Source organism: Natator depressus, chromosome 5 (genome assembly GCF_965152275.1).
Source record: "Natator depressus isolate rNatDep1 chromosome 5, rNatDep2.hap1, whole genome shotgun sequence".
In the NCBI taxonomy this organism is placed as follows: Eukaryota; Metazoa; Chordata; order Testudines; family Cheloniidae; genus Natator; species Natator depressus.
Window position 1 is genome coordinate 26,996,798 of NC_134238.1, and position 22,585 is coordinate 27,019,382.

Here is a 22,585-nt window from a genome sequence, read left to right on the forward strand (position 1 = left end):
TGTCACAAAGGCCTAAGATTATTCCTAGCAGTGTGATGTTTGGTTTTCAGTTGGCAGTGGCAGAACATACAAAATGGCTGACTGTGGTACTGTCAAGTTCTGGGGCACACACAGGAATGTCAATTCCAGGGTAACAGCAACTCCTACTGAGCCTATCTTATGTTGTAACAGCTAAACCTAATTCCAAACTAAGCATTTTACACGTGTCTTTGTTCACCATACTCTGCCTTAATAGCATGCTTACCTATTGTTTGTTTTTAGGAGTATTATAACACAACTCTCAGTAAATTGAAAAAAACTCTGCACTGGAGTTGGGATTCAGAATTACCTTTGGAATGCATGTCCCACTCTGTAAGAATCAGGAGCATGGTGAATGATGAAAGATTCTCTAAACTCTGGAGTCGTTGGAGTCAGTGGGAGACTGTGCTGGGTAAGCAAAGCAAGACTTTGGAATATTTCCTTGCTGATTTAATGCTGTGGTTTAATTTGCTAGTGTAAAGCCAGTAAAATACTGGAGTTCATGTCAGCAGTGGCTATGCAACATCAATGGACCATTTTAGAATATACTGCTAATACAGCAGAACCCCGTTTATCTGATTTAATTGGGACAGGCCGGGCTAGATCAGACAAGCAAAAATCCGGATAAACCAGAGAATGGGAAAATGTGATGCTGCAGCGCCATCTAGTGGCCACAGGAGAGATCACCCGCTTCTGGCCTTGGAGTCCTGGTTGTTCGGTAAATGCAGGGAGCAGCCAGTTAAGGGAGGGTCAGATAAATGGGGTTCTGCTGTACTTGTCTGCACGGTTTCATAGAACCATAGAAATGTGGGACTGGAAGGGCCCTCATGAAGTCATCTAGTCCTCCTCCGCCTTCCCTCCTGCCCCACCCCTCAGCACTGTGCTGGGGCAGGATTAAGTATACTTAGCACATCCCTGTAAAGCGTTTGTCTAACCTGGCCTTAAAATCTCCATTGGCAAGGATTCCACAGCCTCCCTAGGTAACGTGTTCCAGTGCTTAACTATCCTTATAGTTTTGGTCTCTCAATCAACATCAAGAAGACAGAAGTGCTGTACCAGCCTGTACCAAGAAAGCCTTATGTAGAGCCTATTATCACAGTGCATGGCCAAACCCTCCAGTTACTGGACAAGTTCACCTACCTCAGCAGTACACTGTCACATGCAGTTCATATTGATAGTGAAACCAACACCAGAATTGCCAAAGCTAGTGTGGCCTATGTGCAAATGTGTGGGAGTGCACAGGGATTAGTCAACAAACAAAACTGAGCTATCATGTATCATGAGCTACAAAGCTATCATGTTTCCAACTTTGATGTATGCATGAAAAACCTAGATGGTGTATAGACGCCATGTTATGAAGCTGAATCACTTTCACATGGGCTGTCTGAGGAGACTGATGAGGATAAGATGGCACAACAAGGTTCCAGAGAGGGAGATTCTCATATGGGCAGGTATTCCAAGCATCCATACTCTGTTGATAAAATCACAGTTGAGATGGGTAGGCCATGTCACCAGAATGTCAGATGGGTGACTACGAAAGATCTTTTATGGTGAGCTAAAGCAGAGAAAGTGCTGTCAGGGACGCCAGAAGAAATGTTTCAAAGACTCCCTGAAGTTGTCCTTGAGGCATTTCAACAGAGTTTTGGGAAGATCTTGCTCATGATCATTGTACCTGGAGAAGTCTCATCCATACTGGAGCACCAATCTGAGCAGAGGAGAACTACTGAGGCAGAACAGAAGTGCCAGCAGCATAAATCTCACAACAGCAGCATGTCCACTGTTAATCAAGTAACCCATAGTGGCATCTCTTGTTCAGTGTGCTACAGACAGTTCAAAGCTCATAGAATCATAGAATAACAGAGTTGGAAGGGACCTCTGGAGGCCATCTAGTCCAACCCCCTGCCCAGAGCAGGACCAATCCCAACTAAATCATTGGCCTGATCAGACCTCAAATTGGCCTGATCAGACAATCATGTGTTCACAGAAACCAAGTCAATCAGTGATGTCATGGTCATCTTTGAACTCGAAGGATGAACAACAACAACATCCTTATAGTTAGAAAGTTTTTCCTAATATCTAGCCTAAATCTTCCTTGTTGCAAAGTAGAATGTTTACTTCTTGTCCTTCCTTCAATGGATATGGAGAACAATTGATCACTGTCCTCTTTATGACAGATTTGAAACCAGATATCAGGTCTCCCCTCAGCCTTCTCTTCACTCGAATAAACATGTTCAGTTTTCAATTTTTCCTCAGACATTTTCCAGCCCTTTTTCCATTTTTTGTTGGACACTCTCCAGTTTGTCCGCATCTTTCTGAAAATGTAGTGCCCAGAACTGGACACAGTACTGACCAGTGCTGGGACAGTTACCTCCTGTGCCTTACATTTGACACTCTGTCACATTGACACCTTGTATTCAATTTGTGATCCACTATCACCCCCAGATCCTTTTCTTCCTAAGTGAAGTATTTCACACTTGTCTTTATGGAATTTCATCCTGTTGATTTCAGACCAATTCTTCAGTTTATCAAAATCATTTTGAATTCTAATCCTGTCTTCCGAAGTGTTTGCAACCCCTTCCAGCTTGGTGCATCTGCACATTTTGTAAATATACTCTCTACTTCATTATCTAAATCATTAATGAAAATACTAAATGGCACTGGCCCCAGAACAGACCTCTGCAGGACCCCTCTTGATACATCCTCCCAGCTTAACAGCAAACCATTTCGAACTACTCTTTGAGTATAATTTTTCAGCCAGTTGTGCACCCACTTTATAGTAATTTAATCTAGACCACCGTCCCTAGTTTGCTTATGATAATGTCATGTAGGACTGTGCCAAAAACCTTCCTGATATATTGTATCTATTGCTTCCCCGCTATTGAATAGGCCATAAACCTGTCAAAGAAGGAAATTAGATTGGTTTGGAATGATTTGTTTTTGACAAATTCACATTAACTATTACTTATCACCCTACTTACCTCTAGGTTTGAACAATTGTGTCATTTAGTGCATTTTTTAAAATGTTTTTAATGTCCTAGAAAAATGATAGAACTTCCAAGTATTGTTTAATCTCATTAGAAAAACTGTAGTCAGCAAATTAAAACAACAGATAGGAGTATTACTGTATAAAAGCAGAGAAGAAAGATAGCTGCTGGGTAGAGCCAGGAACTCTTGCTTCTTTTCCTAGCTCTGTCACTGATTTGCTATGCGACCTTGGACAAATTGCTTCACCTTCCCGTGCTTCCCTTTACCCAACTGTAGGATAGATAGAACAAGGCTCACTTTTCTTATAGGAGATAATGAGGATTGATTACATTTTGTATAGCACTTTGAGATCCTCAGATGAAAACTACAGTACTACTGCAAAGTATAAAGTCTGAGACAGCCTGCTCACTAACACGAATCATTGCATAAAAGTAGTAAAACTGTGAAAAGTAGTATAGATCTCATTAACTTTATTTAGAAAACAAACTTGTGTGCATGGAATTTCCTCTAAAGGGCTCAGTCTTGCAGCCTGTGTCCACTGGGACTAGTCACATGCATAAGGTCAGTAGGATTTTGATCACAATAAATGGAGTTAAATTTAAAATGGACTTTTATATGTTTTGAGTGTGTGGTTTTTATTATCAAAGAACAAAAGACTATAGGAGATGAGAGTGTTATGTTTTCAGCATCTGGTTGAATGGCAGATTTCTTACCTGCATTCTTAATTTCAAGGTTTCTACTGAAGGAAATGAGAAATGTAAGTATTGAATTAGTTAATTAGCATGCTATATGATGTTTTTATTTTATAGGAAACTTTTAATGCTGTTAATCCAGATTATATAAAAACATGTATTTAAAATATGTTCAATTTTAGTTTCAGTAAAGTTATATAAATTAAATGTTATACCTGGCTAGAAGGCAATTGAGTTGTACAACTCCAGGATCTCTTAGGCTATGTCTACACTGCGTGCCTTACAGCGGCACTGCTGTGCTGCTACAGCCGAGCCGTTGTACGCGGTAGCCACTCTTTGTCGCCAGGAGAGAGCTCAAAATAAAATAAAATAAAATAAAAAATAAATACCAAATATTAAAATAAAATAAAATAAATAAAACCACCCCCCAACGAGGGGAACTGTAGCTTTGTTGGTGGGAGAGCGTCTTCCACCGATGAAGTGCTGTCCACACCGGCGCTTTTCATGGTTAAATCTTTTGTCACTCAGAGGAGTAATTTTTTCACACCCTTGAGCAAGAAAAGTTTTAACGACGAAAGTGCAGTGTAGAGACAGCCTGAGGGCATGTCTTCACTAGCAACATTAAAGCACTGTTGCAGCAGCGCTTTAACATGGCTGTATAGTTGTGGCACCGTAAAAAAACCAGCTCCACGAGGGGAGTAACTACTAGCGCTGGTGCACTGTCTACACTGGCACTTTACAGCGCTGAAACTTGCAGTGCTCAGGGGGGTGTTTTTTCACACCCCTGAACAAGAAAGTTGCAGCTCTGTAAAGTACCCGTGTAGACAAGGCCTTTAGTCTTTGAGGATAAATTTAGTCCTACTTCATTGTATATCTGTGTTGTCCTTGGCAATGCTGCTGTAGTAAACAAGGAAGCTGTAATATCCTTACCACTGAAGCCTGACTTGTTCCTTTGATTAGGGCTCTTCTAGGAAGGCAATGTCTCTTCGGAAGCTGTTGCATAATAATTCTTGGACTCAGTGCAGAATCACTTCAACAATTTCAACTTTGTAACAGCATCATGTGTTCTGTGAATGTGGGGCATAAATTAACCACCTGTGATTCTTGCTTCACTGTCATCAGGCTGTAGTATTTATATAAACTAATACTGAGAACCAAGAGTTATTAATGTTTCTCTGAAGTTTATATTTTATGCTTCTTTTTTCCTAATGCAAGGTTGTTGATTTGGCTCTGCATTCATGTATTAGTTTAATATGAATACACAGAAGTCTCTCTGTAGCTAAGGTTATAACAAGGTTTCTATAATAAGTCTTCTGGGACTTAGATCCACAATGGTTTAGGCTCCCTTGGTGAACTCCTGGCCACATGGCAGTCAATGGTAGAACTCGCATTTGCTTCACTAGGGCCAGGATTTCACCCCTTAACTCTGTATTTCAATATTTCCACATTTTTAAAAAAATGTAATCTTAATTTAGAATTTCTAGACATTTTTATCATTTAATTAGTATGGGTGTGGGATGGGGAAGGGATGAGGTTGGGGGTTAGGATTTCAACTACAGCTCTCTAGTAAGTTTTTTTCTCTTTTTATGTTTTGATACAGACTTATAACCTTAACTAGTTTCTTACAGGTTTGTGTCTGGCAATCGTAATTAATATTAAGGACAAGAGACACTAGTAGTAAACCAACTACTTACGTCACTTCTGAATGAACTTCTGTGAACTGTAATCGTAGAATCCAGGAAAAATTGGCTGAATACAAGGCAGTGATTAGCTCTTTCAGATTGACTGGAACAGCATCGTTTCTGGTGAACTTAGATGATTTTTAAAAATGTGTTTTGAAAGGATCACTAAACATTTCTTCCTTAATGACCAGGAAAGGGTGTGTTTGATCCCTGTCCAATGTTAATTCATAAATGGATCCCTTATGGCTTCAGTCTAACAAGAATAAAAAGATTTCGTCCATTAAAAGGTGAGTTTGAAAAGCTTTTTATCTACCAAGTTTAGTTATCCACACTGGTTCAGGTTTGCACAGGTCGTGCTTGGATTTAGATACTAGAAATGTTACCAAATGTAGCAGGGGAAGCACAGAGCCCTTAACTTGGGTCTTGGCAGATAACAAGCTTTTCAAACTCACCTTTTAATGGATGAAATCTTTTTATGCTTGTTAGACTGAAGCCATAAGGGATCCATTTATGAATTAACATTGGACAGGGATCAAACACACCATTTCCTGGTCATTAAGGAAGAAATGTTCACACCTATCATCCCAGCTTGCCTTTGCAAAATCGTATGTACAAATCCTGTGTTAGAGGCCAGATGTAAAGCTCACTAAAGTTAATGGGGCAAAGAGTCCTGTGGCACCTTATAGACTAACAGATGTATTGGAGCATAAGCTTTCGTGGATGAATACCCACTTCGTCGGATGCATGCCAAGTTAATGGGAGTCTTTCCATTGACTTCGTTGGGATCTGGATCAGGTCCTAGGGGGTGAAATTCACCACTGTACAAAGGCTCATGCACCACTTAAGTTTTATATCTTACGGGTTTAAGTAGGACTGAAGTGGGAGAACATCACAGGAGGGTGTACAAATGGATGTTTGCATGTTGATAGTTGAGGTACAATTACCAGATGTGTGCAAATGCCCAGTTATGCATTCAAAGTCACAATCACCTATCTTGAACACCCTTTAGAAAACTTGTCCCTAGTGCTTTCTCAGCTATCTAGTCATGGAGTAGACTGTTCACAAGAGACCCACAGCATAAAGAAAGAACATTCAAATTAAAAGATTTATTCTTTTGTATCTTGCAGGCCTAGATACTTCAGATGACAACACACCATACATCTTCCCAGAAGATAAAGTTGTAGAGGAAGGTTCAAATGTCACTTTTTGCTGCATTGGAGGCAAAGATAGCAGAATTGAGTATCTTTTGTTTAATTACACTGATTATTATTACCCAGATTCAAACACCAGCCAGCGAAACATGGTGATTACTATGAAGAAGGTGTTGCATGCAGAAGTGCCTGGCATTCCTGTCTTTTGTAAAATCTCTGGTAAAGAAAACAAAAAATACAGTGCAACGCTTCTCTTTGTGGGCAGTAAGTACACACTTTGCTTTGGGTCTCTTTTTCTGTTGCTGATGCGCGTGGGAGGGATTGCGCTCTACAAAAATCACTTGTAAAGTTCAAGGGGTCCGTTCTGAGCAGCTATAAATTGGCATTGCTCTGGTGGCCTCAGTGGAGCTATGCCTATTTACACCAGCTGAGGAACTGGCTCCAACAGCATGTCCTTACATTACACATTCCAGAGAAGAAAGGTTTGTTTTCAAGTTTAAAGAGTGCTACTAGATTTTGACTAAAAGAGGTTCATGGATGAATCCCAAAACCTATTAATGCTTTAGCATACAGATAAACCAGGGAGCTTAAATTAATAACTTTGGTAGATACTAAAAATCATGGACTGAATAAAGACACTGGATTTATGGCTTATTACAGCAATCTACAACCCATTAACAACCCCTCCTTTTCCCCCTGCAGCTGCCTTCCTTCCCCAACTGGAGGGGTGTTAACAGGCCACTTCACCTTGAACAGTCCCTTGAAATGTGTGTTAACTACTTATGCTAAACAATCTGTTCTACTTTGTATTTCCCTGTGACATTCTGAATACATTTCCCAGGCTATGTCTCCACTACAAATTACTTCAGTAAAAGTTACATCTCTCAGGGGTGTAAATAATCCACACCTGAGTGACGAAAGTTATACTGATCTAAACTCCGGTGTGGTCAGCACTTTGTCAGACATAGCTATCGCCTCTCGCTAAAGCAGGAGTTAAGCCGACAGGAGAGAGCTCTCTTGGTGCTGCATCTGCTGTAGTGTAGACATACACAGAGCTCTTCTTCAGGTCTGAGGCTAAGCTCGAAAGCTGGTCTTTCTCACCAACAGAAGTTGGTCCAGTAAAAGATGATACCTCACCTTGTCTCTCTAATGTCCTGGGACGGACGCAGCTACAACAACACTGAATTAACAGCCACAGACAAGCTGGGTGAGGATCTTTTATTGAACAAGATTGGAGAGAGAGAGAGATTTCGAGCTTACACAGCTCTTCTTCTGGTCAAACACAGTCACCTAAGAATTCAGCCTGAATATGCATAATACTAGCATAGCATAAAATGTTTCCCCTCCAAGTATAGACGTAAGTTTTAAGTTGGGTGACACCCTAAACATTGGATAGATCTTTATTTTACATAAATAACACGTTTGGAGTGCAGTGATCTTTCAGAGTACAGTACATTTTAGTCTGCTTTCTTCTCTGAGGCTGTCTTTGTATGAGTGCAATTGAAATAATAATGTCTGTAGTCAACCAGGCTTTGTACATGTTAATCGTTAGTTTGTCATGTTGATCTTCTCCTTGGTTTTAATTACAAGAACCACCTTATGAGCCTGAAGATCTTTCCTGTGACACTCGGGACATTAAGACATTAACTTGTACTTGGAATCCAGGAAAAAATACCTATCTTTATGGGGCTCATTCAACAAAATACCACTTGTTTGAAAGGTAAGTTTTCTCAACTGATTAAATTAGTTCTATGGCCTGTACTATACAGGAGGTCAGACGAGATGATCTAACGGTCCCTTCTGCCCTTGGAATCTATTATTTACAATCTATTAAAAATATTTTTCTCTGTATGCTATAAGAAGTTGCACCCTTTTCCAGATCATTAAGCAATACATTCAAACAACAAAGGTTAACAGCCCAGGACTTTGGAGCACCCACCATTAACACTTTCTCATGTTGAAAACTGACCAACTAGCCTCACTCTTCGTTTTGTCTCCTCACCAGTTTCTGATCCATCACACTAATAAATTACCTCTTTAACCAGGACTGACTAATTTTCTTTAATAGTTTCTTGTGAGAGCCTTTGTCAAAGCTTTTTGAGTGTCCAAGTGAATCCTCGAAATATATTCTCCATTACTCTCTATTTTGTTGTCAAAAGGGCTGGATGGCTCATTCTGTTCCCACCACCTTGTGGTAGTCAGAGACAGCCCAGAAGCCCAGATCTGTTCTCAGAGTGAGCCACACTAATTTTCTCACTTCTAGCCCTGCCTAAGATTAGGCATTGCTAATTAATTTTTGTTTAGAGACTACACACATTTACTTGCACAAACTCATCCCAGCCCCTTTCCCCCCCACATCCCATACCCACCCTCCCCATAGGTGTAGTTTGGGCAGCATTTCCCCCCAAACAGAGGCGAGGCATGTGGGGGCACCCAGGGTCATATGCAGCAGATGGTGCTCCCCCATTAAGCCGGTCCTTCCCCCCCCCCAGCACTGGCAGCCTAGGTATCACTCCAGGTGGGGGAAAGAGCCAGTGAACCAGGGGAACTGGCTTCAGTGTGCATGTCATACCTCCCCCACAAAATAGCAGTCAAACTATGCCTATGCTGTGCCCCCCCCACACACACACAGTTGTTGGACAGTCTGGAAAGCATCAGTGTTCTATGGCCTGGATCCTACAAACAGCTATAGACATGAGTAACTTTGTGCATGTGAGTTCAATCCATTCAGTATAACAGCTTAACCTCTGCTGAAAAGCCAACAGTACTGAAAATAGGTTTCAGAGTAACAGCCGTGTTAGTCTGTATTCGTAAAAAGAAAAAAGAAAAGGAGTACTTGTGGCACCTTAGAGACTAACCAGTTTATTTGAGCATGAGCTTTCGTGAGCTACAGCTCACTTCATCGGAAGTGAGCTGTAAGGTGCCACAAGTACTCCTTTTCTTTTTTCTTTAGTACTGAAAATACTTATGGGCTGTACTGAACCGTCTTGCACAAGGCCATTTTGGAATTGAATTGGTCAGAATTTTAGCATTTAACTCCCATGGAAGTTTTCTGTGGTCAGCAGCAAGAACATGGGGAATTCATCCAATTCTCTATCCCCACAGATCTCCTGCAGAATACTGAGTGGCATGAACAGTCAGCGCATGAAACAAGACAGAAGTATTAGATCACCCAAACAACCTCATTAGATAATCAGCCACAGTTGCTTACCAACTTCTGAAAGCCTTTTGCTTTTCAAATAAACCATTCCTGGGTACCCTCCTTTATACCACAGTTCTTGTAAAATATAATAGAAATTACTATTTCTGTTACATTTGTTGATAGAGAATTATGCACATACAACAACTGTATTTTTATTTAAGTTTTAGTTCTGTTCTAGATAGGCATCACAGTTTCTGAATCCATTATTGCGCTTCTGCAGCATCTATGATTTTAAACCAAAGAAAAATAAACCAATGACTTTTTCCTCTCTCTTGAAAGGTTTTCCCAAAAAACATTTTGCTACCAAGAAACAGCACATTATCTAGAACCCATCCATTGTTCTTGGGCTATAGACCAGCAGATGATATACAACCTAACACTGACTGCCCAAAACCCTCTTGGAAAGAGAAGTGCTAATTTTGTCCTTGATGTAGCTCACAGAGGTAAGGGTTTTTCTGCTCCTTGTTGATGTTTTGAAGGGTCTTTTGGGTAGGCTCAAGATCACCACCATGAAACATTCTGGGGCCGCCCGTCCTATTTCTCTATGAGGCAGTATTGTCTGAAAACCTCTCAGATTTAAAGATAAATGTTTTTTCCTTCCCAGCTTGCCCTGATTCCCATCTTCTCTGTGCCCACACTTGCCTGCTCCCTCTTCAGTTTCAGTTTTGCAGCTGCTGTTACTGATGAACACAGTCCGATCTCCAGGTTGAGAGCTAAGTGATCAAAATGATCCCTTTTGTGGCCTCAGAATCTGCCAAATGTCCAAATGTGGGGAGTGATGTGCAACAAAGGGCCTAAATAAGAGGCACAAAAAAAGGAGCCACTCAGGAAACGAAGTGCTGTGGGATCATTCCTTTGTCGTAGAGAACTTTGACACCACAGTTTCACAATTGCACGTTTCTGATGTAAATCTTCAAAAACAAAAGGGAGAGGACACCAAATTTGTGTGGGGTGGACATAATTTTGGCACTAGAATGAATGATTCCCTCATAATGATTGGCATTTGAGTGGTAAACGCATTATTACAGAGCCTGAGGGAGTGGGCACATGCCCCCCAGGAGCAGTGGATGACAGGAGTACCAACATGGTAGTGCATGAGACAAGAAGAGCAATTTACCATAAGTGAAGCAGAAAAATTGACTGTACACAAAATGCTTTCAAATGCATAAAGGAAACACACTGAAAACACAAGAAAATGAGTTTCTTTCTCCAACTGCTTTCAGTTCTAGGAATTGTGGGTGCTTCTTGTAACAATACTAGATGTCTCTTTCTGATGGCATAAAGCTTGAGCGCTCTTCTAACCAGTCTTTTTAGGCAAGTCCTGCCATTTTTCTATTGCTACAGATATTTGCTGTAGATTTTTTGCAGATTTAAAAAACATTAGCAAATAAAGCAAAACAAAATTTACACCCTATATTTGTAGCTCTGCAGTATCAATAATGGATGCATTCAAGGGTCAGATTTGGACACCATCTAGCCTAATACTACTTATAGAGTACATATCATCTGAGGATCTCAAAGGACTTTAACAAGGGAAGATGAATAGAAGTAGGCCCTTTTTTTGGATGCAGAAGCTGAGCCACAGAAAGTTTAATTGATCTGCTCACATTCAGTCAATAGAAGAGTGGTGAATAGAACTGCAGGTCTTTGGCTCCAAGTCCAGTGAACTACTTCTGGGATGCAGAGCCCCACTAGAGAAGTAGATAAACAATAAAAGATTCAATTTCTAAAAGCATCACTTATTTTTACTAATACATATGTCTCTCTGCCTGGAATCCCACTGGGAGAGATGTAATGAGGAAATCCTAGACTAAGCCTCGTATTCACTTTCATTGCTCAATGAAGACATTTTGAAAGTTCTTGAATTCAAGTTTTTCAGAATCTAACTTATCTTTCCCTTTGGCAGTTCATCCATATCCCCCCTCTGACCTTTCTGTGGAACATATGAAAGCCACAGAAGTCAGTTTATACTGGCGTATGCAGCCCGAGTACAAAGCAATTAAGCTGCTATGTCAGATTGAAAATCGCCACCCAAGTGGGCAAGTGGAACTGGTAAGAAACTTAAGTTTCAGTCTAAACAAGCAACTGGGGTTTTGGGGTATGGAGTACAGTATATTTGTTTCATGGTTTTTAATGCCATCGGTAGTGGGTGGGTGAATCACTGGCCTTTAGTAGGTGGAATGCCAAACATGCACAAATATGTGTGATCGAATCACATTCTAGGAGAAATGTTCAGGTCTTTGAGGCTGTCAGTGTTGGTGGAGACCAGGTGAAAGACAAAGCTATTGTGCGAGGCAAGGTGGATGAGGTCATATATTTTATTAGATCAACTTCTGTTGGTAGAAGGGACAAATTTTCAGGCTTCACAGAGCTCTTCCTCATGTCTAGAGAAGATAATCAGAGTATCACACCACCAATAGATGTTATCTCCCCTGCCTTGTTTGTCTCATATCCTGCCACCAACATGTCTACACCACCACTGCAAAGGCCACTGAGAACATACAAATTATTGAGTCTCTGTAGGAGCAGCAAAAGAGATCTGATGAGAGATGAAATTCAAGATCTAGGTTGGGACAGAGCCAATGGAGAGACTTTAGTAGTGAGTGATGTGGTCTGATCAGGTGAGGAAGAGAATCGTAGCAGTTACATAATTAATAGATATTTAAAGTCAAAATGGACCGCTGTTGTCATCTAGTCTGACCTTGTGCATAACACAGGCCATAGAATTTCACCTAATGATTTCTGCATCTAGCCCAATATGGTTAAACAAGAAGAAAACTTGTAGAAAGATGTCAGCGGGCAAGCTGTCCCATTGTTAATAACCTTCACTTAAAAATGGGCATTTGTTTCCAATTTAAACTTTCACTTTCCAGTCACTGGAAATCTTGGGAGAAGCAATAATCAAGGCTTCAGGTGAGGAAGGTGCATGTGTCTCGGTGGTGGGAAGGGAATCGGGCCATGGACAAGTGTTTTTAAAATGTTGTGGAGGAAATAGCAACAAGATTTAGTGACAACCTGGTTGGATGAGGAGCAGGAAAGGAAGGAATCATAGATGCCCTCTAGCTTGTGAGCCTGAGATACAGGAAAAAATGGCTGTGTGAATAGCAATGGTGAAAGGAGAGAATGCAGAAAGCTTAGGAAGGAAAATAAATTGCTCAGGCTTGGCCATGTGAAAGCTTGAGGAGCTGAAAACCATCAGGCTATGTCAGAGTCAACTCCATCAGAGTACTGCTGATGACTGTGATGTCACTGTGACCAAAGAACTGTTGCAGTTGGCATTTAGACTTCCCAGATGTATTATGCAGACTTGTCTGCATATACATTACTGCCCTCTGTTGGATAGAATGCTAGACTTGCTGCAGTGTGTAAGAGCTTGCTACCATGTATTGGCAGGAGGCCTTATAAGCTCTAATATTACTGGAGCTAATGGAGATTTCAGCTTCAGTTCCAGTGGTAGAGGCTGATGTGTAGGGGGCAGAATGTCCTGAATTACAGCTTGGTGTCCGTGCAGCTACAGCATGTAGTATAGCTGATGTCCATAAAGACCTGTGTGAACATATAGCCTCCTGGAGGGGGAGGAAGGTTGCAGCAGAGTCCATAACCTTGTTCCACATATTTTAGTGAGTGTTCAGCTCGCCTGTTCTTCACAAGTTGATCTAGGTTTCCCTGTGGTCCAGTCCACACAGGGGCAGCTCATCTCCAGAGTATTAAAGGACAGGTAAAGCTTGAAAGCTTGTCTCTCTCACCGAAGAGAAGTTGGTCCAATAAAAAAATATTACCTCACCCGCTTTGCTTCTCTAAGTAAAGCACAAGCAGGAGTGCTCCACTTTTGTAGGAAGTGTAGATGGACAGGCCTCCCTGGAGACCTCCCAGTGGATGTTCTGCCTCAAGTGTGCCAGCTGCGGGAGATCATCACAGATGATCGTTTAGAGGAGGGGACTATACAAAACATGAGGTCCCTACGACATACCCACTTTATCTTGGGCAGAGTTCATCCTAATCCTTTTGAGGATGGTAGCAAGTTGTGGGGACACCCAAAGGGAGGGTCCAGTGTGGAACATGTGTATGCTAATATCCCAATGGTATGTACGTGTCCAGAACAGCATCCTATTTACCTGATCCTAGTAAGGAGGTCCATGTTTTAAATATTTTAAATTTAAGTTTTAGATATTTTAAATATATGATAAAAGAAGGGGGCATATGGACAACAACAGAAGCACCACAGGCAGAAGTGGGAGAAATAGGCTCACTAATTACACCTTTTTCAACCTACATAGATAAAAAATTAAGTAGCAATTTTGGCAGACCAACATGAAGGGATCCTGTCAACAGCATTGGCCAAAGGGGTTAATAGAGCTCTCTGTGCACCTCCCATATGTCCGTATATTTGGACCTACTCTGACTTTTCCAGCATGTTTCCACATAATTTTCTGCATTGGGTCAAACTTGACAAGGCAGATGTAATAAATGTGCTGTTGGTTGAAGCAGGGGACAGAATGACTTCCCGAATCTCAGCCAAAAACCTCTTTCTCATGAAAGATGTCTGAACCCTAACCACGTCACATTTCTCCTTTGCTTTTGCAGCACAATAGTTCACCTGTTCAGTCAAATTCATATCCACACCTCACCCTAGGTGGCTTGCAGCCTTTCACCAATTACGCCTTTAGAATGCGCTGTGGTGCAGCTAGCCACTTCTGGAAATGGAGTGAATGGAGCAAAACCCTCAGAGTCAGAACAAATGAAGCAGGTGAGTTCAGTCCATTGGGAAATGGGGTGGGGGGAGGGAGGGGTTTGCGGCTGAAACTTGCTCTTCAAGTTGCTGTTCGCCATCTGCCAGACTGATGTCTGGAAATACCAGAAAGCTCGTTGTTTTTGGTGTATGGGGCTGCAAGCCTAAGAGCTGCAGGTATTGGGTCAATACCATTTTAAAATATGCGCATACATGTGCACAGAACAGACTGATCGGTGAAACTCGAGCTTCGGGTGAAACCAGATAAGGTTTCAGAACTCCAGGTGCATTATCTGAACCTTGTGCCAAACTCAATCCGATCACTTTTTTCCCTGATCAGTGAGATGTGCTGGCCGGCTCTTCTTCTTCCCTCTGCAACTCCCAGCATATCTTCAGCTATCTTCTATGGTACCTCTGCCTTGGCTCCCTCCTCCCTGTAACCCCCTCTTCTTATGCCTCCCCTGACTGTTGGCATACCACATCTTTAAAAGGTTCTGTTTGTCTGGAATCTATCAACCTCCTAGGTCTCCACCGCTTTAAATCTGAAGTTCTGGTGCTTGATAGAGCCCAGAATGCACCAGATGAATCAGAATTGGTGAGATATGAAGTGGGTGCAGCTGGACCACTGAATGGGCATAGTAGTTGCTGTGCGTTTTGGGTGCGGAGGCATCATTCAGTGGTGGGAACATCCATGTGTGTTGGGGAGGGAGGGGAAGTGGGGCTTGGCATGGAATGAGCCAGGAGTAGTTTTTGTAGTTTCAAGGGAGCTCCAGTTTTTGGTATGGAGGCACAGGGTCGGTGAGTTTTGGGGTCTAGCTGAGTTGCACGTGGGATGGTCTCCTTAACAAATATTAGCAAAGGTTTGGACAGTTCACCCTTCCCAATATACAACAGCTTTGTTTTATGTGATTGATCACAGCTCCCTCAGGGAAACTTGATGTCTGGAGAGAAGTTACCCCAGTTTTGGGAGGACGGAATGTGACCTTATTTTGGAAGGTGAGTCTGGGCACAGAAATGGTTAAGAAAGTTTACAGAAATGACCGGCACAGTATCTGGGGTATTTTTCCTGGCAGGGTGCAAGATTTCTCTCTCATTTTAGTTTTCCATTATGATGTGTGGCTCTTGTGACAATGGAAACCATAATCACCACACTGCTTACACTGGTGCTGAGAGAGTCTGGATTTTTGTTCAAGCCGTGGATTTGGACCATATGTTGCTTTTTTTTTTTTCTTTTAGTGGAACCTGCATTTCTCCCCAAGAAAATATAGTTTGGGTGCCAAAATGATTTTTTAAAAAGTGAATGGAAAGCCTACTTTTTTAAAATTGTCCATTCAGTGAGCACAAATAGGAAACAACATACACAAAACCTTCAGGTTGCCTTATTTCAAAACTCCCAGTCATTTAAAAAAATATTTCTATATACTTACGGGTTAAGTAGAAATAATTCTGTCATTTGTTTAATGTCATCCATCAAGTGAAAACCAATTTTCTTTTTTCTGTAAAACAGAATATCACAAGTACAGTATCCTTTGTACCCTTAAAAGCTTCTACTATAAGAATCATGCCAAATACAATTTGTAGTAGTGTAAATTTAGCTGCAGATTAAATAGGTCTTGAAATATTTTCCATTTTTTCCCCAGCCACTACCAGACTTTAGAGCTAATGGTGGAGATATTTCATTTGAGATAACCTGGGAAAAGTTAAAGAAAGCCTCTGAGCCTGAACACATCTCCATTTCTGCATTACAAAACAGTACAACAATTTCCATCGATAACCATTCCTACAAAATCAGCGTGGCAGCAAGGAACAATATTAATTCTTCACTTCCTTCAGTGATGATCATCTCCCGAGTGACAGATAATGGTTTGTGTATCTTCAATCCAATTAAAATAACTTTTGTGGGCGCTTATCTTGTATAGTTATTTTACAGTCAGTAATATTTTATTTATCATCATGGAATAATTAATCTAGTCTTGGAATTAAAATGACTGTTTGCCACTGATGTGTTTGAAAACTACTTCCTTCTACCAATGGAGATCACTTAGTCTGTAAGATAATAGCAGTATATGTATCTTTATATATTCCCCATTCTCTACCCACCTGGGTTTTTTCACAAATATAATATGGTACATTCATGGGGTTATCCCAGTGAGCAAAATACATATAGGTTTAACCAACAAGGTTCTCTATCCTGCATTTGCATATGGATGCAAGGATCCCACTCACATAGAACTCATTGCAGAATCAGGGTCTAGTGACCTATTATTTCAGGCTCCAGTTTTGTGAGCCTGCAGTTCAGTTCCTGATGTTACAAATTTTAATGCAGGTAACCAACTACAAGGTATTTGAGTGATTAGCCTCTTAGTGGTAGGGATCAACTTTCAGGGTCCTTTCCCTATTGGGGGCGAGTATTTCGTAATGATGAAACATTATTGAAAAGACAAAATCTGCAGTTTTACCGGTATCCAGTCATCAGGTACAGTAATGGCAATACTAGCATTGTAATTCTACCAATCTTAATTAAACCTAAAGTATAGGTCTTCCTGCTAGAAAACATATATATTATAGATAGATGATAAATATACTATTTTGTGAAGTGCTTTAGTCCATTCTTTCCAAGGTGCTGAAGAAAAGGTTGATCGCACTGACCTTGAAGAAGAAAGAGTTAATGGTACAGTTGATGGCATTTATATTTCTTGGAAGGCCACAAATGCATTTGATGGATACATTGTCGATTGGTGCAACTTTCCGAGGTCCCAGCATTGTGACTTTCAGTGGAAGAGATTCGATTTCAACACCTCCAGTTGTTTTATCAACTCAGGTGAAAGCAGAACAATTCTTCATTAAGATGTTTATGCTGCAACTCTTTGTTAGGGCATTGGGTGGCATGCACCTGAATTTTAGGAAACAGATTCTGGGAACTCAATTATTAAAGTCTAACAACTGCCCAGTGTGTCAGTTTTTTCTTTCACAGAATCATAGACAGGTAGGGTTGGGCAAGGACCTTGAGAGGTCATAAAGTCCAGCCCCCTGCACTGAGGCAGGACCAAGTAAAGACCATTGCTGACAGGTGTTTGTCCATCAGGACCATCTGTGGTATTGTTTTGTTTACTATTTTGATCAAACACCACAAACAGGTGGTCAACATTACTAGAGTTAGCTGGGATTTGGTTTCAACACCTCCAGTTGTCTTACCAGCACTAAGTAAGAGCTGTGTTTTCTAGGGCCTCCTTTTGGCAACTTCAGTGGTGCAAGATCAGGATTTTTAATGAATTATAGAGCTCCATATAAATCAAATGTGGTTCCGTTTTGTTACCTAAAACTACTGAAGCTTAACTTTTTAAAAACGGCTTTATTATTTTCTAGCTGCTTTCATGCCTGGGGTCAGATACAACTTCAGGGTTTATGGATCTCTAGCTAATGAATATTTTTTCCTGGGGAAGAAGGTTGGGTACACCAAAGAACTGGGTAAGCTGAAAATATTTTACATGTGTACATATTTGCTAAATGGGGCTCATGAAAATAGAGGGGAGTTCTGTAGCTGTACTGTCTTTTCTCTGCCTCCTTGCACTAACTACAAGCAATGTTTGACATATACAATATTGCTTCCCCCATTCCCATTGCATATATTTAATAAAACACTACAAAATGGCCTCTGGTGACTGCTATGAGGCAGTTTGGTTAGTACAGATGTCAGGAAAACAAGAGTCCACACCAGTCAGGAAAACTGAGCTATAACTACATTAGCAATAACTATGATTAAACAGTTGTTTCTATGCATGACGTAGATGGGTCCACAGATGTTCTGTGGTACCAGGAGGCTTTCAGGAAGAACAGGCTTAGTTCAGTTTTTATTTGAAAATCAGTGGTGATCAGTTTATAAACAACGCAAATTTAACAAGAGGCAACAGATGGGAATTCAGGAGCAATGCCAAGTGGGGAGATAAACTTTCTAGAAATCAAACATGTTTGTCAATTTCCTTCCTTCCAGCTCCTAGACTTAACCCTCAAGGGGAAATAGCTGAGATGACTTCCCACACGGTGACCGTAACTTGGGATTCTTATCCCGTAAATGAGTCACAGCCTGGATTCATAAGAGGTTATCATGTTTATGTGAAAACCATGAAAGAAGAAGAATGCAGTTTGAAGGGATCCGCAAAACATGCTCTTTCAGGTAATTGATTCTTTGAACCCAGAACGCTGTACGCCCATCAATCCATCACATGCTGAAATGTGTGAAAAGCTGCAGATTTTTTGCTCAGGAGATCAATAAATTGGAGCCTCCTGAAAAGTTCCTCACACGTACATGTTAGGCAGATAAACACACTGGGGAATAAATGGAATGATGTTGACCTCTAAAGTGAGGTAACTGTTGCCATCTCTCCAAGGACTGAGTGTAGAGTGCTTTTAATTGACAGAAGCATGACTCTACCAATATACAGGGGATTATTTAGGGCCCCATTTTGTAGGCCATTATGCAGGGAGCTTCCATTGACTTCAAAGTGCACTTCACAGGTGGAATGGCTGCAGTATCAGCTCCCTGTGCAGCACTGAGTTTCCATCTCTGATGAACTGAGCTCTGGCAGAGTTTTCAAAATTCCCACTCATTCTCTTTTTGGAAGATAGACAAAGAAGCTGCTATCAGTTTTATTATGATAGTGGAGATTTTTTAGAGGTAGTTGGGTCCGATTTGTGTGCTGATGTTTTCATAGCTTTAGGGTTGTGGCTCTGTGAAAATTCCCCATTTATTCCATTAATTGAAGATGTGCGTAGCTCTGCTCTACACAGCCTGTTCGTCTAGTGGTGAAGCTGACCTGGGGACTGTGTTAAGCATTTGCAGCACGGAGCTACTTGGCATATCGTCTCTGATTTTCCTGTCCCACATTGAACTCTACTCGAGATGACAAAATTTCAGTGCAGCCAAATTCTCAGACCCTCCCACTGAATGCAAAAAAAATTGTTTATTCTTACCTGTTGATTTCTCTTCTCCAACATGGACCGTGTCCTGATTCACCACCAGTAGGTCCATTCCCCTCTTCTGAGGGGACGGGTGTCAGGTAAAGCTGCGTGTATGTGAGCCTGGGCTGTCAGGGGCCTGCCCATCAACATCCTGTCAGAATAAGATTAACTGTGGAACAGTTGGCACTACTGTAACTGTACATACTTGCAAATATTCCCACCCAGGAAGGGTGTTAGAGCAAAGCCCAACCACCTCCCCATCTGAGGTACTGATTGGGGCTGGGGCAGGGGGGTTGTTATCTCAGGCAGAACCGGTGCCGAGGCTGGGAAGGATGAAGGATGTGGCTAAGAAACACTTGAAATGGGAACAGATTGCTAGCCCTGGTTTCTCTGTGTCCCTTGTACTGAACGCATTTCTGCCTCTCAGCTATCAGTAAGGTGTTGCGGGGTGGGGGATGGAGGGTGCAGAGAGAAGAAAGGGACAGAGGCAGACCAAGAAAACAAAACCTGCTGAAAAGCTACTAGCAAAAGGTAAGTGAATTGTGGAAGTGGAAACAGAGCTCGTAGTTTGGCAGAAGCAGAGACTTCTGACAGGAAGTTGGTGGCTGGTCCCCTATTGGATTGGCTCTCTGAAACACACTGCTGCTGCTATCTCCAGTCCAATCAGAAGAGGCGCCACCCAACCCAGCAGTAATGAGTTAGAGCAGAGATTCTCAAAGGAATGTATTCTGTGGGGGTATGAGAAGCCGCTCTGCCTTCAAGCTGGGAGGCTTCCAGGGAGCAATGTGCCACCCTTACTTCTCTGCTGCTGCTCGCGGCAGCGCTGCCTTCAGAGCTGTGCGCCTGGCCAGCAGCTGCCACTCTCTGCTCTGCCTTCAGAGCTGGGCAGCAGCACGTGTATTTGTGTGGAGGGAGCTGGGAGGACGTAAAGGACTACAGACACAAAGAACGGGGACGCGACCAAATAAATCTGAGAACCACTGAGCTAAAGCATATCCCCCTTCCTGAAAGGCAATGCATATTAAAAAACAACTGAGAGTAATGGTTTGTAACATCTCCTTTGATTATAGATGGTTCAGTCCTATGTAAATACACTATAGAAAACCCAGAAGAAAAGAGATACGTGGTGAAACACCTGATGCCAGAAACAACATATGCACTGGCAGTTAAAGCTTACACTGGAGGAGGAGAGACCCCCATTGATGCCTATATAAACGTAGATACACTACATGACTGTGAGTTTAGAAAATGAAAATATGATTTGGAGGAGCCGGCAGAGGAGGGGGGCAAGAAGGGAAATTACCACCTATCACTGCTGGCTTGTTTTCTAAAAAGATTAGGTAGAGATGAATGGATTTGAGAAGGATCCCAGTTAGAAGATTTATTAATGGATGCAGTCAAATAATACTAATTGCCAAATTAAATGTTATAGTACTTGAATAGCTCCTTTCACCCTAGAAACATTGCCGCATATTTAAAGCATTTTACCATGTTATTTAAACCTCATAATCCCCCGTAAGGTAGCTAAGCAAATTTATACGCACTTTGCAGATAGCAACACTGAGGCTCATTTACAGAATGAAACCAGTGACAGAGTTGAAACGAGAACCCAGGAATACTGACTCCTGGTCCTCTTCTCCAAATATTAGAGAGGAATTTTATTTAGTTCCAGCTAATTTTATGAACTATAGAAGAATATAAAACTTTGCATATATTGGCTGTTGCTTTCATGACCAAGTAGCTAATTTATGTGCAAATAAGAGCTCTAGACTTCCTAACACTGGTTTGTATGAAAAACTGGCTTACAAATCCACCAACTCTTGCATTCTGTGCTAGATGTGACCAAAGAAGGGTTGCTGCATTAGAATCATGCTCACTAACTGTGGCCAAATTAGACATCCAGAAAAAAAAAAAAAAGTAATTACTTACCTGTAATTCTGTTTGCTTGAAGATATCACACCAGAATCTCACTCTTGGGACTTGTGTTCCCAAGCTGAAACTCCCCAGCTTTGTCCTCAGAAGAAGTGGAGTGTTGATTAGTGCATGAAAGCCATACATTTTACACTGAGCAGCATGCACTACCACTATACCTCAGTGCCTAGACCCTCCCAGACAGCTAGTGAATTGTATATAAAAGCAAGGTCTCCTAACCAAAACCAGTGAGAAGTAAAATAAAAATCCATAAACTAACACTTAAAAATGTCCCAAGAGAAGCCATCCCTTCTGTCCCCCCTTGGTTAATTTAATATCAAAACTCAATTTCCTTCTTTGTTACACCACTGCATGACTCCGTTGGTAATTGTTGTGGACACTTAAGTTCTGGGGACTCACTTCGGTTAGGTGCTGAGCTCCCTCAACTCCCTTGCTTTGGCACTGTAGTATTGGGGCCTTTGGCCCCCATTAACTAAAGCACTTAACCATGTCCTTACGTCCTATTTATGGCAATTCTTTCTTGCACAGGGATAGATGGACTAGAGATGTTTAAGTGCTTTGCTAAGTAAGTGTCTTCAGTGCAACCCCCCACCCCCCGCCCAAAAATGTAATTTTTACATTGATGTAACCATTTCAATGTAGCACCCTAGTGGAGACAGGGCACAGGCAGCTTTTGCTTCAGTGCAGCTGCTTGAGGTAACTCCCAGAGGGACATGGGGACTGAACTTGAGCAGTTACATCGAGGTCAGAACTACCCATGCTTTGTCTCCATTGGGGTTTTACTGCAAGATAGCAATCTCAGCATAAAAACACACCTTTTTTTGCTGTGAAGACATAGCTACTCCTTGAAATCATGGATAGTTAGCAAATCAACACAGGTAAAATGATGGTGTCTGTAAGTAAAAGGCAATTAAAAAATAAAAGGACCGGTAAAGCTGAACTTTTGGCAATAAAAATAAATGCCAAAAAATACATGTGTTCACTTATAGATTTGCAGGCCAGAAGGGACCATTATGATAATCTAGTCTGACCTTCTGCATAACGCCGGGCACAGACTTTCATCAAGTGATTCCGTTATCAGCTCTAGTGACAGGTAGTTGAGGTAGAGCAGATCTTTTAGAAAGACATCCATGCTTGATTTAAAGATGATCTTTTATCCCAGAAGCTCTAATTGTATTGATTCAAACAAGGGAAAGTTAGAAAACTGTTTTTTGAAATACTATTTTTCTTTCATA

At 41.4% G+C, this 22,585-nt stretch overlaps 1 protein-coding gene across 1 annotated transcript in view; it reads left to right on the forward strand.

Annotated features, from left to right (window-relative positions):
* The window catches only part of OSMR (oncostatin M receptor), a 52,940-nt gene that overhangs the window by 24,677 nt on the left and 5,678 nt on the right, over positions 1-22,585 (forward strand). The window contains exons 4-15 of the mRNA XM_074952497.1: positions 262-430; positions 6,505-6,792; positions 8,119-8,248; positions 10,010-10,173; positions 11,637-11,782; positions 14,315-14,477; positions 15,379-15,455; positions 16,100-16,322; positions 17,080-17,280; positions 17,826-17,927; positions 18,451-18,633; positions 20,489-20,653. Coding sequence (XP_074808598.1) covers positions 262-430; positions 6,505-6,792; positions 8,119-8,248; positions 10,010-10,173; positions 11,637-11,782; positions 14,315-14,477; positions 15,379-15,455; positions 16,100-16,322; positions 17,080-17,280; positions 17,826-17,927; positions 18,451-18,633; positions 20,489-20,653 — 2,011 coding nt within the window. The remainder of the gene's footprint in view (positions 1-261; positions 431-6,504; positions 6,793-8,118; positions 8,249-10,009; positions 10,174-11,636; positions 11,783-14,314; positions 14,478-15,378; positions 15,456-16,099; positions 16,323-17,079; positions 17,281-17,825; positions 17,928-18,450; positions 18,634-20,488; positions 20,654-22,585) is intronic.